The 17,136-nt window shown below is 61.9% G+C and overlaps 1 protein-coding gene across 1 annotated transcript; it reads right to left on the bottom strand.

The window, feature by feature from the left end:
* Positions 1-1,572: 1,572 nt before the first annotated feature.
* HS3ST2 (heparan sulfate-glucosamine 3-sulfotransferase 2) lies at positions 1,573-16,443 on the bottom strand. The gene is made up of 2 exons (XM_052773042.1): positions 15,854-16,443; positions 1,573-2,874 (listed from the first exon to the last, which is right to left on the bottom strand). The coding sequence occupies exons 1-2, from the start codon at positions 16,342-16,344 to the stop codon at positions 2,256-2,258; spliced, it is 1,110 nt and encodes a 369-aa protein (XP_052629002.1). The 5' UTR covers positions 16,345-16,443; the 3' UTR covers positions 1,573-2,255.
* Between the last annotated feature and the right edge of the window lie 693 nt (positions 16,444-17,136).

Here is a 17,136-nt window from a genome sequence, read left to right as displayed (position 1 = left end):
TGCGCTGGCAAACGTGGTGGGAGCCTCCTGGCCCATCCGGCTGCTCCCTGCAGCGGAGAGAGCCCAGCTGCAGAATGGCATGGAGACGGGTTTGTGTGGGCACGGGGGAGAGGCTGAAGGCTTGGGCTGTGATTTAGATGCTAGTGGTAAATTGCAACCTTTGACAGAAATGCCTGAGATTTACTACAAAAATCAATAGATGATTCAAACAGTCCAGCACTCGGAAAGGCAAATAACACCACTCCAACAAGAACCGTTATTGATATTCATGAACAGCGGTGCTCATTACAGGGCCTGCTAACAGGCTTGTAAGATGGATTGCTGCAGGATAGGATGGGGCTACGTGTGTGCATCCACAGAGCAGGCATTCCCATGGCAGGCTGGGACCCCACGCTGCCTGGCCGTGCCCAGCGGCTCTTCCCCATAGCTGAGCCCTGCGGGAGCTGTTTGGGCCCCCAGGCCCCCCCAGCTGCTCACAAGGTGCTGAGCTGGACCCGCAGCGGTGCTGAGCCGGGAGCACAGCAGTGCTGAGCCAGGAGCACAGTGATGCTGCACCTGCCTCTGAGCGCCCAAGGATGCAGCCCATCAATCTCGGCTCCAGGCAGGATGCTGAGCTGGGAGAATTCCCTGTCCCCGAACGCGCCAGCAGTCAGAGGGTGGCTGGTCCCAGGATCGGCTCAGAGACACGGGGAGCGGTGCAGTGCTTGCAGGAGGGGCAGCGAGGGGGCTGACCCGGCTGGGGCGAGAGGCTCCTGCCTGTGTGCCACCCAATACTGCACTGCTGCGGGGCTTGGCCGGGTTCGGGGACCAGCGGCTGGGCTGGTGCTGAGGGTGGGGACCAGGGACCCTCCCGCAAGGACCCGCAGGGACCAGGGCTGGGGTGCAGCGGGGAGGCACGGGGGGGCTCTGCTCCAGCCCTGCTTGGGAAGGTGCGGCAGCTCCCGGCTCCTGTGGCTGGGTGAGATCCCGTAGGAGCTTCCCCGGGGCACGTGTGCGTTGAGGCACTTCCCCAACACCGCGTTGCAGGTGCTGCGGCTGCTGCTCCGCTTCGTGCAGGTGAGGCAGGGTGGGAGGGGAGGGCATCTGCCAGGGCTGCCTGTCCCTGCCTGCAGAGCCTGCCCATGGTGCAGCACCTCCACCCAGGTCAGCTGCAGCCTCTGGGGAGGTAAATCAAAGGACAACCATGACTAATGCACCGGGAAGTGTGCACAGGCTAGGGGGGGCCATCTAGCAAAGCGTGCAGCACTTGACATTTCAATGTAATTGTGGGCTCCTATAGAACAGCCCATTAAATTCAACCATAAATTACTGCTGCTTGCGTTTAATGCAGCGTCCGCCCCTGCGCCTGGCAGGAGGCAGCATTAACCCCGGGGTCCTCCGTCACTCCCGAGCGGTGCCGTTACCCCTGCGAAGGGCTGTGCCACAGGTCCCCTCCTCGCTGTGCCGGGCTGATCCGCCGTCCTGCCCGAGCCCCGTGCCTGCCGCCTCGCCTGACCCATGGGTGCAGTGGGGCTTTGCACGGCCCCCAGCAGCACGGGGCTGCCCAGCCTTGCCCTAAGAAAAGCCCATGCATACGGACCGGTGGTAGCCGCTTTTATTTACACAAAGGGATCACATGCTGAACAAGGAAACTAGTGCCACTAAAGTACCCGTAACAGCAGGATTCTGTGCTTTATTCACAGGACAAAATATTGGTACAACGTTTTTCATAGACTTCTTTTTCAAGCAGATACATCTCAGTCCTCATGGTTACACACTGCGCTTAAGTGACGAAGGCAAAGTGGAGCGGCCAGAGCTCTGCCCACTCCAGCACCATGGTGGGACGTGGCACCAAGGGACAGCCCCATGGCCGCTGCCCGCAGTTGGGGGTGTCCAGGAGCGCCCGTTTGCTTTGGGACGCAGAGGAGGGATGTGCTTTGGAGCAGCCTGCACGACAGGGCCATCACTGTGGCCTCAGGGACCATGTGGCAGTAAAATCAAATGCGACCCCATGGCACAAGCCACAGCACTGCCGGGATGGGCAATGCCCGCTGGGCACGCATCCCTCAGTGGCTGTGGCAGGACTCTGTGTCTTCCCCGTCTTGGCTGGCCCTGGAGCATCCCGGCCTCCCAAGGGCCAGGGAAGCCCCCCACCTGCCTCTGCTCATGGATTCTGGGCAGGACAGGCTGGCCGGGGGGTCCTGGCTCTAGCCCTCCTGGGCCCCCCCTCATGGAAGACTGCAGCCTCATGTCACCGCAGCTCTGCTCCCGGACACTTATTCCCACCTGAAGTCCTGCCCGACTGTTTCATAGAATTTGATATTATACGGTCTATAAAAGTCCCGAAGCTGCTCGATCACCTCGGGGTCTATCTGCACGTGAGTCCTGCCTTTGGACTTGCCCAGGCAGCGAGGCAAGCCACTGCTCTCCGACTTTTTCAGGCAAGGAAAGCCTTTTGTCTTGTTGAAGTAGAAGTGCTTGTCCGTGATAACCCGTTTGATGCCCAGGAAGTCCTGGACTTTGCCCATCTCCCCGGCTGGGTCCGTGATCAGCTTCTCCCCGCTGACAAAGTGGATCTGGGAGAGGGGGAAGTATTGCAGCCAGCTCTCCAGGTGCACGGCATACATCCCGATGCGGATGGCGTTCCAGGAGGTGTCCACCAGCCCCAGGCTGCGGTTGCGGAAGGACAGCCCCTCGAAGGTGGGGATGTCTGGCTTCTTGGAGAGCGTCTGTGTGTAGTCCGAGATGGCCCGCGTGACCGGGTTCCTCACCACCACAATCAGCTTCGTGTCCCGGGACATGTTGAAGATCCGCCGTGGTGCCTCCTTGGTGACAAAGTAGCTGGGGGTCTTCTCCACCGTGATCTGGCTGTCGAGCGTTCGCGGCATCAGGCTCCTGCAAGTGAAGCAAAAGGTGATAGTGAGGAAGGAGCCGGGCCAGGCACCGGGAGGTGGTGTCCGCAACGTGGGGCTGGTGGGGTGTCCCCTCCCGGCACGACAAGGCAGGCACAGCTCCCTCCTGCAGCGGTGCAGAGGGCTCCCAGCCGTGGCTGTCTCCCGGGTCCATCCCAGCCCCAAGGGACCCCCCCCACGCAAAGGACAGGGGCACCGATGCTCAGCTCCCAAGGGAGGCCAGAGCCAGGCAGGACGGAGGGCAAGGGCACGTCCAGGCTGCTGGGGACCCTGCCGCTGCGCAGCAGCCAGGGCTGCTCTGTCCCCATCAGCAGTAAAGTTGTTATCAATGCAAGGAAAGCACCGGAGCTCAGTCTGCAGCCAGGAAGGGGAGTGGGTCCTGCCACCCACCCCGGTCGCTCGCATGGATGCATCACCCAGCAGACAGCCTCTGCTGCAGCCTTTCATACCCCATTCCTATACCAGTTGCCATTTGCAAAAGAAATTATAGTGGCTCCTTCCAGAATTACTGCAATTACGTGGCGTGTTTCCTCCCCGATCACATTACAGCGTACCCAGGCTCCTGCACACCCTGTGCCGCCGGCACCGTGGCGAGTGCCGTGCCCAGGGCAGAGGAGGGTGCTAGCCCAGGAGTGTGCCAGTCTCCGGCACCCAGCGGGAGCACAGCTCCCTCATCCTCTGCCTTCATCCTGGAGGCGGGCAGGAAATCAGTGCTGCCTGTACACAATCCTTGTGCCCAGTGATGGCAAACGGTGCCAGGGCCGGGATGCAGGAGCGTGGTGGCTATGTGATACCACGCCATGGGAAGCTGCGGGGTGATGGACGAGGCCCCAGGGTGCTGTGCTGCTCCGCCGGTGGGAGCCAGGAGCAAGGGGCTGCCAGGGGACGTGGGGCTCGTGCCCATGAGGGTATCACCCACACTGCCAGGGCTTGATCAGGCCCAAGGGCTCTGAGATGGGGTCCTGCGTACACCGGTTTCTTTCTGGCAAAGGGAGCTGGGCTGCAAGGCCAGGGAGGGAGCACCAGAGCGGGGGAAAATGTAGCATCCCTGCAGCCCAGCTTAGCGCTAATTAAATAATTTGCTTTGACATGTGAACATCCAAATCAAATAAAAACTAATGGGATGGAAAGATTTATAAATTGGTCCTGTATTACTAGAGTAAATGATCAAATCCATTGCAGCCAGATTCATGGCGCCCCGGGTCCCCTCGCTGGAGTGGGCAGGGAACGGGCAGGGAGCACCTGCCTGGAGTGGGCAGGGAATGCCAGCAGCCAGGACGAGGCCAGCGCCCCACGGGTACCGACTGGCACCAGCATCCATGCCAGGGAGCGTGCTGCTGCCACAACAGCTCTGGGCACGCAGGAGCCTTCCCAGCAGCAGTGCCATAGCGAGCCGGGCGCCTGCCCCGGGGCTGCTGCCCTCCTGCCCCAGCCCCTCGGGGAGAGGCGCAGGCTGGAAGGTCACCTTCTATTGCCGTTACGTTCATAGCTCAGAAGCATCTGTCACTTTTCCCACCTTGCAGCACGAGTTGGTGGCTCCTGTTCATAAACTGGCTGATTTGGATTCAGCTGTGCAGCAGAACACAGGCTGAGAGGCACAGTCAGGCACTGCCTGGGGAGAATTTTACAAGGAACTGTGAAAAGTGCCCCCAGGAGTGTTTCCTTTAAAAGAGAGCCAGTATGTTTAACGCGAGGTGCCCACACATGCCCAGAGCAGAGCAGCCCAGAACACTGGCTGCCAGAGAGCACGCAGGCAGCCTGGCCACGGGGCCCCAGGGAGCAGGACAGGTGTCCCCAAGTCAGTCACCTCCCGCCGCACCTTTCCAGGGATGCAGCAGCGCTCTTCCAAAAGGAACGGGTGAGCTCAGCCGGCTTGCTCCTCTCATGAACGCGGGAAGGTGCTTCAGTGCACAGCAAGCGCATTGCAGTGAGGGGGACTGGGCAGCGAGGCTGCTGCCCTCCAGCCGCATCCGCACCCTGGCAGCCCCATGGCACCGGCAGCAGCCGCTGCATGAGCAGGCACGTCATTAACTCAGCTCGTGGGATTCCGTGTCAGCCCCCCGCTCCCCTGCAATGCACATCCCCCAGACAAGGTCTGCCCCGGCCGGGGACCCCAGCAGATGCTCACCCTTGCAAGGGGACCCGGGGAAGGATCTGGGGAGGAGCTGGTACAACAGTCACTTCAATAGACCTGGAGCTATGGATGTCTGGGTAACGCAGCGAGGCCTCGGGACAGAAGCTCTCAGGGAGAGCAAACATCAGCAACCCTGTCTGCAGCAATTCAGCTCGAGAGAGTGAGGCACTGATTTATTCATGGGATAAACCCTGCACAACCACCACGGCCACACTGCCTCGCTGGCATGCTGCAACATGGGTGTTTCTGAGAGCTGCATCAGCCCAGTGACCGAGACCAGACACCTCCAGGGTCCCTAAAATACGGTCCACAGCCACCAGCTTTGGGGCTTGCTCTGTAGAAACTCGATGAAAGCCCTAACTGGGAGGAGATGCAACAGCAGCCCACAACATCCTGTGTGACAAGGGGACCGCGATGGAAGACCGGGGACATCGCGGAGGGTGGCAGCACGCACCGAGGGTGGTGGGTCGCTGGTGGACACAGGACGCTCCCTGTGAAGGTGACGTGGGGACAAGAAGAGACCGTGGCCCAGGGGGACCAGATGAGCAGCTGGAAGAGACCCGCGGAGAGATACTGATGAAACGTGCCCAGAGGTCTGCGCCAGGTTGCTGGGGAGCTACTGGGGACGATGGCCGAGCCCAGCCTCGCTCCCCCGGGTGTTGGCACAGGGCTGCAGCCCCCCTGCCCCACGTGGCCCCGGAGCTGCCGCCCCGCTGCCCCGTCGGTGAGGGGACGGGGCTGCGCGAAGGGACGGGGCAGCATGGCAGCCAGCCTGCGCACCCTCACGTGCACTTGACCGGTTTCCTCATTTGAAAGAGACCAAACTGATTAGTTAACATAAATTAACAGGGCTGTTTTACAGAGGTACCTGAGCACAGACGTGGCTTAATTGGCCTTTCCCACTGCTCCGCTTCAAACGCCATAAATCCAGATTATGATTCCCATTGTTTAATGACTGTCAGGAAATGCTAATTTAGTGGCAGGCACCACGGCTGTATCTCCGTTATCACAAACAAGTTTCATCATAAATCAGCACGGGACAGCTTTATAAGTGATTCACTATTACAATATATTGGCGGAGAATCATAAAACTGCTGTTTCATTAATGGCTCATCTTCAGGCTTGTTAGACTTTCATTACGTGAGCTATTAGGTCCATGTATTCAAAAAACGAAATTACAGGTTCTAATCCATTACGAAAAACACAAAATCTCTGCATAGTAAATTACTGAAATGAGACAAGAGTTGTTTTTTTTTTTAAATGGACTCCCAGTGTTTGCTGTTCCTGAACAACAGAGACTGCTGAGACAACAAAACACAACCCGAATAGATAAATAAATCACCAGTGAAACCATGCAAGGGGGAGAAATGTCATCCAGGCATTCATCTTTACGTTAACGGCGGGATCCCCAGGGCTGCAAGAGCAGGGAAATGCATTGCAAACTTAATTACAGTTGACTTTAAAATGATATTTTTGGACTTCTGCATTCACAGAGTTATTTGCATACAAATAGCATGTCACATAGTTTTAAGCCCAAGGCTCGCGCGTTTAGGTGTGAAGGCTCTTGGTAACTGGCTTGCGGCACCGCACGGCCAGGGCTCAGGCAGGAGCCGCTCCTGCTGCTTTGGGGACCCGTCCTGGGTGCCTGTGACTTTGCTAAAGTTCCACAGACAGCCTCGGCACCGGCTCCTGGTGCATGCTGAGCGAGCCTCTGCCAGGCAGTGCCAGAGCTGACACCAGCACGGTGGCGGTGACGTACCGGCGACACCGGCAGGGAGGGATGGCTGGAGCACTTGTGGGGTGCAGAGGAGACACCAAACCCGCCGTTCTTGGGAGAGCTGCTGGGTGCCGAGGGACGGTCAGCAGCCGTCTCCTCCTGAACCAGGGACAAGGATGGTGCTGCTGGGAGGCGGATGGCATGGCCACGCTCACAACCTTGCTAGATAAAGGGTCCCCCCGTGACGGTGGAGCTGGGGGGTCGCATCTGCCGTGGGAAAGGCGGGGGGGTGACTTTGGTGGTCTGGGAGGGCAGCGCGAGGCCGCTTCCCTCGTCCCCAGCCCTCCCCTCCAGGGCCCCTCCGGTTCCCCTGCAGCGTGACAGTGCTGCCCATGCTGGTGTCACACCAGCTGCTGCCAGCCCTCTCCCCACCAGTATGGTCAGGCTGGAGAAACACTGAGGCTTTCTCCACCCGGCAGTGGTCCACAAGCCATCCGCACCATATCCTGGTGATGGGAATCTGCCATGCGGCAGAAACGGAGGAGGTCAAAAACGCTGATGCTGAGAGAATACCAGGGCAGCTCTGCACAGAAATCATCAGGGACATAGTGGAGCAAACTCCGCTCTGGCCTTGCAGCAACGCCGTGGGCTGGAGAGCAGAGCCGCCTGTCCCTCCCCTGCACCCAGCTCCCTCCGACTGCCTGGGAGACAAGAACCACAAGGGATCGTGCCCAGCGCCGGCGCAGCCCTGCCGCTCTCTGCAGAGGATGCCGTGCTTTGCCCCAGCCCGGGCTCCCTGACCGGGCGGGAGCTGCTGCCTGCGCCGCTGCCCGCACCCACCCGCAGCTGCAAGACCAGAGACATGGCCTCGGCCCACGGAGCATCGCTCCAGGGATGTGCGGGGTGGGTCCGCTCCGAGGAGGGACGAGCCTCGGCGGGAGGTGTCTGAAGCTCTTCCAGCAGTAACGGTGGGATGCAGCGCACCCTCATTCCCCGCAGATGCCATTCAGCAGCCACAGGCTTTTCACTTCATTTGCTTTTCATTGCTTTTGCCAAGAAGGCCGATGCTCTGATCAGCAGAGGCATTTAATTATCAGGGGCATCACAGCTCCCCCCAGGACAGCCCATCAGCCGGGCGCTGCAGGGACCTATGCTCGACGTGCCCCTACAGACACTACCCCGAGGCTGGGGGCTCCCACGCAGTAGGACCTGCTGAGCGTACCAGGGGGAGCGGGGGGCATCCCCGGCACCAGCCAAATCCCCCGCTCAGCGCATTACTCTAGCTGGAGAGACAGCCTTAATTCCTCTTGAATTAGAGATTATTTTCATTATAGGTACTCAATTCTTAAAGCCCTTTAGTGCCATTTGATATGGGCATTAATGCCCCCTTCCAACCTGCAGATTTAGAGATTGTGTTTGCCCACGTTACTGGAGAGGGGCCACACGTCGGGTACATCCCATCGCTGGCACAGACCCAGAAGAGCTGCTCTCCCCTGACGCGGCCGAGCCAGCATCACTATGCCCCACGGTGCCTGGGAGCTGGCACATCCCTGGGCAGCCCCCACGGCCCCATGGCTGTGGGGCAGCAGCAGCGGAGAGCCCAGCCCCAGCTGCGGCTGTGCCAGTGCGAAGGCAGTGCCTCGCCCTGAAGGAGTTAACTTCTCACCAGCACCTTTCCTAGACCTGAATTATTAATTTTCTTATAATCTGCCTTTGGGCACCCCACGGCCCCTACAACACTCCCACATTAAAGAAACATGTGCTCCCTTGCTGGCTGCACTGCTTTGATGTCGAACATGCGTGAAACACTCTTCCAGGGAGGAATTTGTACAAAAATTCATCAGATGATTGAGATATTGCAGATAAGCGTGCGTGGGGGGAGCACCCATCCAATAATCCCGTTACAGCACCAGCCCCTCCATCCAGCTTGCAGAGCACGGAGGAGAGCAGGGCAGCTCCCGGGTAAATATTTGCCTGCTGCAGCTGGCTGCGTGCGAGGACGCGGCAGGCGCATCCCGGGCTCTCCTCAGAGGCTACAGACTGACGTGTGCATAATCCTGGACTCCATCCACTCATCGGCATAAAACCAAACTGTTTAATTTGGCAAAAAATCCCAAGTGCTGGCTCTTGTGATGAGGGTTGTGCGCTTTCCCTCTTCCAGCTGATGTCACAGGCTCAGCAGCTGCACGCAGGAACGCTGCCCGCGCACAGGCAGGGAGAGGGGAGCCCGCCAGGCTGGGAGCCAAAATCCTCCAGCACAAGCGACCACCCGCTCGCCACCCTCCCGGTGGGGCCAGGCCGGCTGGGGCTCGCAGGGTGCTGAGGCAGCAGTGAGGGTCACTGCTCCGTGTGGCACCGGGGAGCTGGGAGAAGGGTGGCCTGCCAGCGCGTCTCCAGCTGCAGCTCAACATGTTGGAGACAAGCACAGAAACTCTTCCAAGAGCGCAGACTGGCATCAGGATGGTCCTGTGGGACCACTCCACCTCGACCCGATGGCAGGTCACCTCCCCATGCCACAGCCCGCCCTTCATCCCTGCTGCGCTGCCCCGGCAGGAGCAGGGGAAGGCACAGGCAGAATCCCACCCGCAATGGCGGAGTGAGCCCGGCTGCTGCACGGGAGTCAGCACCGCAGCAGGAGCCTGACCCTGAGCTCCCTGCCCGCTGCCGAGGGGGCTGTGCCGTGCCACGCTGTGCCGTGCCACGCTGTGCCGTGCTGTGGGTGCACGCACCTGACAGCCACCACTGACTCTCGCCTGGTGGCCCAGCGGGATCACGGACAGCATCACTAGATGAAAGCTCAAGCGAGGCTACATGGAGGTTTAAGCAAAACTGGGTCAAGCACGCGAGAAGCTGAGGTGTGAAGAAGATGAAAAGCTCTCCCTGGCTGAGTGACATTGCAGCGGACGTCTAGGACACAGGGACACCCCGGCCGAGAGCTGCACAGCTGGTGCTTTGCAGTGAAAGACCCCTGCGAGGGGTTCACGGGGCAAACAGGGATCCCCCAGGCTGGGGCCCCCCAGCGCCGCAGCCGCGTCCCCTCCCCTGACCCACTAAGGCTGGCAGCACTACAGTAATGGGGCCGGGAGCAGGCTGGCCCGGGGAGCGGGGCTCCTGCAATGCTGAGCGGGATGGACTCGCTGCATCCTCCCAGCCCGCACAGTTCCACGGATTGCACCGTGTCCGCAGCGGGGAAATGTGGCCCCGAGGGACTGTGGCCCAGGCAGCGGCTGGCCCGGCCCCGCGTCCCCGCTGCCACCACCCTGCACTAAGGCAGCCTCAGATTTAATGATGGATCAGCTGCCTTTAATAAATGTTTATGTTCAAAGAATTTACACCAGTGCTCACAGACAGCTAATGAGGGACATTTCAATGCATAAAAGCAGTGTGAACACAGTAATTAACTTTGTTGCTGATTCATTTTTAATCATTTAAATGCTCCAGAGATTTGTGCTGTCCTTTAAGTCAACAAAATCTTTTCCAAAGGGCACACTGCCGACGCCCTTCATGCACACGAGCCGACGTGTAACTCCCATCATCCTAAATGACCGTCCAGCAGCAGGTGAGGGTCCAACAAACCCAAGGCCAGTGCCGAGGGGAGTGCGGCTGGGAAGCAGTGGGACGCGAGGGCTTCCCAGCACGATGCTCACAGAACCCAGCTCGCCGGCCCTGCTGCTACAGCTGGGTCGGGGCAGACAGCCCCCCAGCCAGCGCACGCACCCCAGCCCGGTGTGAGCCCACCTGCTGGGTGAGGCCCCGTGGCTCAGCGAGAAAGGCTGGGGTCTCCCCATCTCCCATTTCCAAGGCAAGTCCTTCCATAGGTGAAACTTTAAAAATTAATATTAAATTTAAAAAATCACCCAATATGCCCCAGCTGCTGCATTTTAAAATTTTAAAAACCTAATTAAAAGCTGGTGTCAGAGATATGTTGCCCACTTGGTGATCTTCCAGTGCTCAGGAGTGTGCAAAAGGATGGGACAACGTGCCGGCACCAAGAACGAACCACACCGACCCAGCGTCGGGTCCCACAGACCCCACGTCACACGCCAGCGCCGACAAAGAGCAGCTCCAGCCACATCTAACACGCCTGCTGCCGGGGACGCACCTGGGACACGGTCATCATGCAGAGGATCCAGGGCTGCAGACACCCGTCTCCAGCCGCAAAGGCTGGGTGCTGCTAGCCGCATGCCGGGGTGGCCGGCTGTGCTGCCGGAGGGTCTCGGGCACCACCTGCCCCGGGAGCCTGCCCTGGTCCCTGCTCCCAGCCTGGCGGCAGTGGGTAGCACACATGCCCCAGCCATCCCTGGAGCACGCACTGCATGGCAGATACCATAGACAGCACCTCGATGGACACCCAAGGTCACCAGGGACCGGTGTCCTTCGCTTGTCAGCTTCACCAAGCATCTGTGCCCACAGCCACGCCAGGTTACGAGCTGGATTTCGTGCTACCGAAGGGAAGGTTAGAACAAATTGCAGCATTTACAAACAAGGTCACGGAAGACAGAGCAAGAACACACCTCATTAATATTGAAGGCTTGGCGCCCTGCGTGGATTTACCTCCCTGCGTTTCTCCCAGCACCTTGGCAGGGGAAGCCTTCCCGGGACCTGAGCGAGGGTCTGTGCAGCACCCAAGCCCACCCAGAGGAGAGCAGGGCAGGACCGCTGCCCCAGGCAGACGTAGGCAAGGCAGTGACCAGGGAACACGCTGCCTGCAGGGCAGCTCCTCACACAGAAGTCTCTGCAGGAGGTTTTGTACCCATTCCTCAGAGCCAGGGCACTCTCTGAAGTCAAGGAAATTTCAAAGCATCCTTGAAGCTTGCTGCCTTCCTCTCTTCTTACTAATTAACTTTAGCAAAATGCACTGTCAGTCAAGCCCACAAAACAGTCCGTGTCGTTGGGCAAAGCCTAATGGGCTCCCATTTGTGCGTGAGCCAACCTGGCCATTAGCAGAGAGCAATTAGCGAGGCGGAGTGCAGAAGCCGGGTTTGCACGCTCCCTCCTCTCCCTCCCACAGGCAGAGGGACGGCGGGGGACGGCGAGGCGATGCTCCCCGGCTGGCGGGGTCTGCTCCCCCAGGGCAGCCGCAGTGCCCACCGCTCAGAGGCCAGCAGCGCTCCTCGTGCTGCGGCAGCTCCAGGAGCACCCCAAAACCAAAGGCGGCACGGGGGGGGGGAATGGGGCAGAGCCCCAGCAGCGTGGGTGCTCCCGGGGACCTGTCGCACCGGCACGTGGGGAAGCCAGGGCTTGGCCCAAGCGCGGTCCCTGGGACAGGATTCAGGCAGGTGGGTCCGCACGGGAGCCAGACGAGGCTCTCCCCTGCGCCCGCGCCTGCCGCCTGGCCCAGCTCCGGCAGACAGAGGCACAGCGGAGCCTGCCAGGCAGGAGCCGGGCTCAGCCTGCAGCTGGACCTGCTAGGAAAAGCCCCTCTCTGTGAAAATAACGCTGGAGCATCTGACAGGGTTACTCAGGAATTCTAGGGAGTAAAACTGCACCCTGAGATGCTGTAATTAGAGTCACTGCTCAAAGTTAACCGCAAATTAAACGACACTGTCTTCCCCGTGTTCTGGAAAATATTGAAGGTTATTGGCACACGCTACCTGCAGTAGGAAAAAGCTCTATATTGAACATTTAGTCCAGGATTGGTAATGAATCGATATTCCCCAGTAGCTGGCTGTTTGGTTTCAGTTGTCTTAAAACAGATCTTGCTAAAAATACCTTTCCTGTAGTGTATCTGTAGCTAATGAGGTGGATTAGAGAGGCTGATGGGAACTGGGCGCAGCACGGGTGTTTTGGGTCTGAAGTCGGTGAGCAGGCAGCTCCTGGGCGGTGGTCTGGCACGGGGGATAAGCAGAGGGGTCTGGCTCTGCCTGGCGTGCTCTCTCCCAGAGCAGAGGGAGCCAAGGCTGACTGGGGCGATGGCAGGAGCTAAGACAGGAGGCACCACGAAAATAGCAGCTGTGAGCAAGCACGACATTTGGAGCCGGCAAGGACAGGCAGATCAGGAGATGTCCCCTCCTGCTGGTTCTGCCACCTCCACGTCAGACCAACTCCGGGGCAGGGGAAAATGTGGAAAAACAGGAACTGATGTTTTCTGAGCATCAGAGGAGCTCAGCTCTTGCACTGCTCTCAACTGCATCGAAGACCTACTTGGTCCCTCTGCCCAGCTCCCCACTGGGGCACAAAATAGGAAGCATGGAGCTGGACCGGGCGCTCGGCCATCACAGCAGCCAGGGGCTCCTGCAGGCGAAGTCTCTGCTCACGATGGGGAAAGCCTTTGCCTTTCCAAGGGGTCTGTGCTCCAGGCTACCTGCAGAGACCCCACCGCACCGCAGTGCTCCCCAAGCACGGGAACATCACCTCTCCCCAGCTGGCAGTTGGGGACAGCCTCCAGGCAGGCCAGGAGCAGCCTCCCCGCCCCGGGGTCCCGGTGGGGCAGCCCTTCGCAGCCAGCAGTTCCCAGGGTCAGCTCTGCCCTTCCCCGGGACACGGCCGTCGGCAGGACACTGCTCTCCTGCTCCCCGGCCTCTTGGCAGAGCGACAGGAGCTCATCACACTGCGGGTTAGACCTGCTCCACATTTAATTGCTCCACTTGCAAGGAGGAAAATCAATTCCACGTTTGATACATTAGCGGCCTCTGTGCTTAAGTTTTGGCACATTCGTGAGGTTAAAAAGAAAAAGTAATAAAACCAGGGAAGTGTCATTTAATTGTTTTAGCTGAACTAATTTGGAGTCTCCGCTGCTCCAGCGTGATCTTTCCATCGATCCAGATGCAAAGCCGGGCCCTGGGCAGCAGGCTGCTCACCCGGCTGCGCTCCCATCGCTGCCCCTGCCTCGCTCAGCAGCTGCCTGTCACCACTGCCACTCACTGTCACAGGCTGCGTCCCTCCTGGTCACAGACAAGTCCCTTCACATGGAGGATCCCAGGCTGAACCACGGCTCGGGGCAGGAGATCGGCTGCTCGGCGGTGCTGAAGGGTGTGCGGGAGGGGGACACGGCTCCTGGACCAGCACCACGCCGGGTGCCCACAGGTGCCCTTATGTGCCCCAGGCAGGGCCTGTCCCGGGGACAGCCCCTTCTCTTCATTCAGACGGGCGCTGGCAAGCACTGCCCTGGCTTCTGCAGGAGCCGTGCCCAGAGGGTCAGTCGTGTGCTGCCCGTGAGGCTCCCAGCCCCAAATTCCCCACACCGACCGTGCGCATGGGAAGCATGCGCGTGCAAGAAGAGCCTGGAGAGCTTGCAGGGCCAAGGACTGTGCGGGGGCACCCCAGCTCAGGATCAGAGGGGCTGCTTGCCAGCCAGGCACTGAGCACACGCAGCTGCCCTCTGAGCGAGGAGCTCAGCCAGGACCCATGTCCTGCTCCATCGCCCATCCTGCTACTCTGGTTTAAACAAACCACTGCTGCTCCTGTCCTTACACGCTTGTATTGCAGGGCTGCTCCCAGCTGTTTGCTTTTAGGTGCTGCGAGATGGGTGACAGTGTCTGATGTCGGAGGGAGGGTGGGGGAATGACATAGACCTGCTGAGACCAGGCAAAGGACACTGCTGCAGCTCCTCTCCAAAGGGCAGGAGGAACTGGGCATGCTGCAGGACAGCCTTAGGAGAGGGAAACAGCTTCAGAGAGTTCCACCTGTGCCTGTTCTGGCTCTCCTGTCACCTGCCACCGGTACCGCTGCAAAAGGAGCTGAACACTCGCAGCTGCAGGGTCCACTGTGACCCAAGTACAACACAGGGCAGTAGACCTGCCTGTGTCTGCAGACAGCCCTCCCCGTGCAGTGCCTGAGCTGCCTCCCCAGGCATGAACCCCAGCTACAAGGGCCAGAGCACCAGCCGAGTGCCCAGCAGGCAGGTGCTGCTCAGAGAAGCTCTGACCCACTCATGGTCAGAAACCGGCATCCTTGTGCCACAGGCACGACTCACACCTGCCCAGCAAGGAGACAAACCAGGACCCCAGCAGAGCTGGGAGCGAGCACCATGTCACGGTGCCTCCCAACCTGCTTGGCAGCTGACAAGCACTGCCCTGCTCTGGAACAGGGGACATCTCCACTGGGAAACCGCTGCTGAGATGGAGGGGCAAGCGAGCTCCGTGTGTGGCCCCTCGGGCTGCCTCCCACCGCCTGCCATGATGCTCCAATGCACTGACTGTGCCAGGTGTCCTTTCCCCCGCTGCGAGCCCGCAGGCACCCGGGGCCAGACTGAGCCCTCCTCTGCCTCCTGAGCCTGATGCCCAGCAGAAGCACCGTGGCCCTGCCCAAGAGCAGCCCAGAGCTCCTGCAGCGCTCCGTAACGGCGCAGCAAACAACCACCGGTATGCTGGGTTGGACACCGCGGGGAGCTAGGGGTGAACTGCCTGCAGCACCGAGTGTGGGGCCACAGGTGCTGTGGGGCCATAGGGAATGAGCCCACGGGCGCTGTGACCCACTTACACGTGGTACTCCATGCCTTTCCGTGAGCACCCCTGAGCTCCTCACAAAAGCCTTTACTGAAATTAAAATCCTATCATCTCCTGCTGGACATGCACTTGCCATTCTCTGCAAATTATGAGATACCTAAGGTAGAGCCGCACTCATCCGAGTTCAGAGAGACAGGACGGTGGAGGACAGGGACTGCCCCTCTGACGGAGTCAGAGGTAAAACCCGACGGCAGAAGGGTGCTGAGGCACCCCGAGCGGGGCTGCGGGGAGGGCAGCCGTGCCGTCCCGCGGGCCAGTCATTCACTGGCGTTTTAGAAGCCCCTTCTCACGGGCAAGTGTTCCCTGTGACGGGGTGGGAACCCTGTCACCGTCCCGGCTCCAGAGCCCGTTCCCGGCAGGGCTGGGACTCGGGCGGCTGCAGCCGCAGCGCTGGCGGGGGCTCCAGCAGCCATGTTCCCACGGAGCCAGCCCGGCCCCACGCGGCCCCGCAGGAGGAGGAGGAGGAGGAGGAGGAAGAGGAGGAGGGAAAACTCCCCGAGTGCGGCCGGGCGACAGACTCCGCCGGCAGCACAAGGCCGCCCGCCCGGACCGGACCGGACCGGACCGGAGACGCGCCGAGGGACCCCAGACCCGGGAGGGACGGGGAGGGGGGACCGGTCGGGGCCGCGCTCCCGCCGGCCGGGCGGCGCAGGGGTGCCCTCACCTGTACCACTCCAGCCCGCGGTCGTAGTTCCTGTCGAAGAAGTGGGGCTCGGTGCCCAGGGCGCGCACGTCGGGGTGCACCCGGATGAACTCCAGCACGGCGCGGGTGCCGCCCTTCTTGACGCCCACCACGATGGCCTGCGGCAGGCGCTTGGCGCCCGGGCGGGCCGGCCCCGGGGGGCTGCCGGCCGGCGGCGCGGAGGGCTCCCGCGGGCGGCGGGCGGGCGCGGCGCTGCCCGGGGGCTCGGCGGGGGGCGGCCGCCCGCACGGCCGCGACTTCTGCAGAAGTTTCTTGGCGGCGGCGGCGGCGCGGGAGGGCGCGCAGCGGGCGCGGGGCGCGGCGGGGCCGCCGCCGCAGCAGCAGAGGAGGCTGTAGCAGAGGTAGGAGCAGGAGAGCGACAGCGTGAAGAGGACGAGGACCCTCCGCGCCAGCCGCCGGGACGGAGCCGGAGCCGCAGCCGGGGCCCGCCCGCTCGGCGCCCTATGCGCCATGGCTCCATGGGGCCGCGCCGCCGGGCATGGCGCGGCCCGGCCCGGCGCGCCGCTGCCCCCGGGGCCCCGCGGCGGCGGCGCCCCGCACCCTGCGCGGCCGCTCCGGCATGTCCCGCGGCTACGCGGCGGCGCGGCCGGGCCGCCCCGGGGGGCTGCGCCCGCCGCCCCGGCCCCTGCGCGCCCGCGGCCCCGCCGCCGCGGCTCCCATCCCCGGCGGGCGCGGCTGGGCTGGGCTCGGCGCTCGGACGGCGGCGGCTCCGGCGCTCGCCTCCGCGGGAAGTGCCGGGGCAGAGGCGGCTGCGCTGCTATTTAAGGGGCCGCCTGACGTCAGCTCCTCCCGGAGCCCCCGCGATCGCTCGGCGGCCGCAGCCTCCCCCGGGCCGGGCCGGGCCGCCGGTACCCGCCGCGCCGACCTGAGCCCTCCCGCCCGGGCCGGGGCTGCCGCGGGACCGGGGCCGGCCTCGCTCCCCCGCCGGGCCCGGCCCCCGCCCGCCCCACCCCACCCCACCCTGCCCGGGCGCGGCCCCGGTGCGAGCGTCCCGCCCCGGCCGGTGCCCCGGGCTCCGCCGTGCCGCCGGGGCGGGAGGGCAGGGCCGGAGGCGCCCGCTGTCCTGCCCGGCCCCGCGGGCAGCTCTGAACCCGCAGCGAGTCCCCAACTACCCAGAGCAGCGGTGCGGGGCCGGGGGCACCCCCGCCTCTGCCCCCCCCCCCAGCCCGGGCCGGGAGCGGAGCCTCCCGCAGCCGCACGGCCCCCGGGCCGGGAACGCGAACCGGCAGCGGAGCGGGTGTGAG

Source organism: Harpia harpyja, chromosome 21, assembly GCF_026419915.1.
Source record: "Harpia harpyja isolate bHarHar1 chromosome 21, bHarHar1 primary haplotype, whole genome shotgun sequence".
In the NCBI taxonomy this organism is placed as follows: domain Eukaryota; kingdom Metazoa; phylum Chordata; class Aves; order Accipitriformes; family Accipitridae; genus Harpia; species Harpia harpyja.
This window is presented reverse-complemented; position numbering and strand designations above follow the sequence as displayed.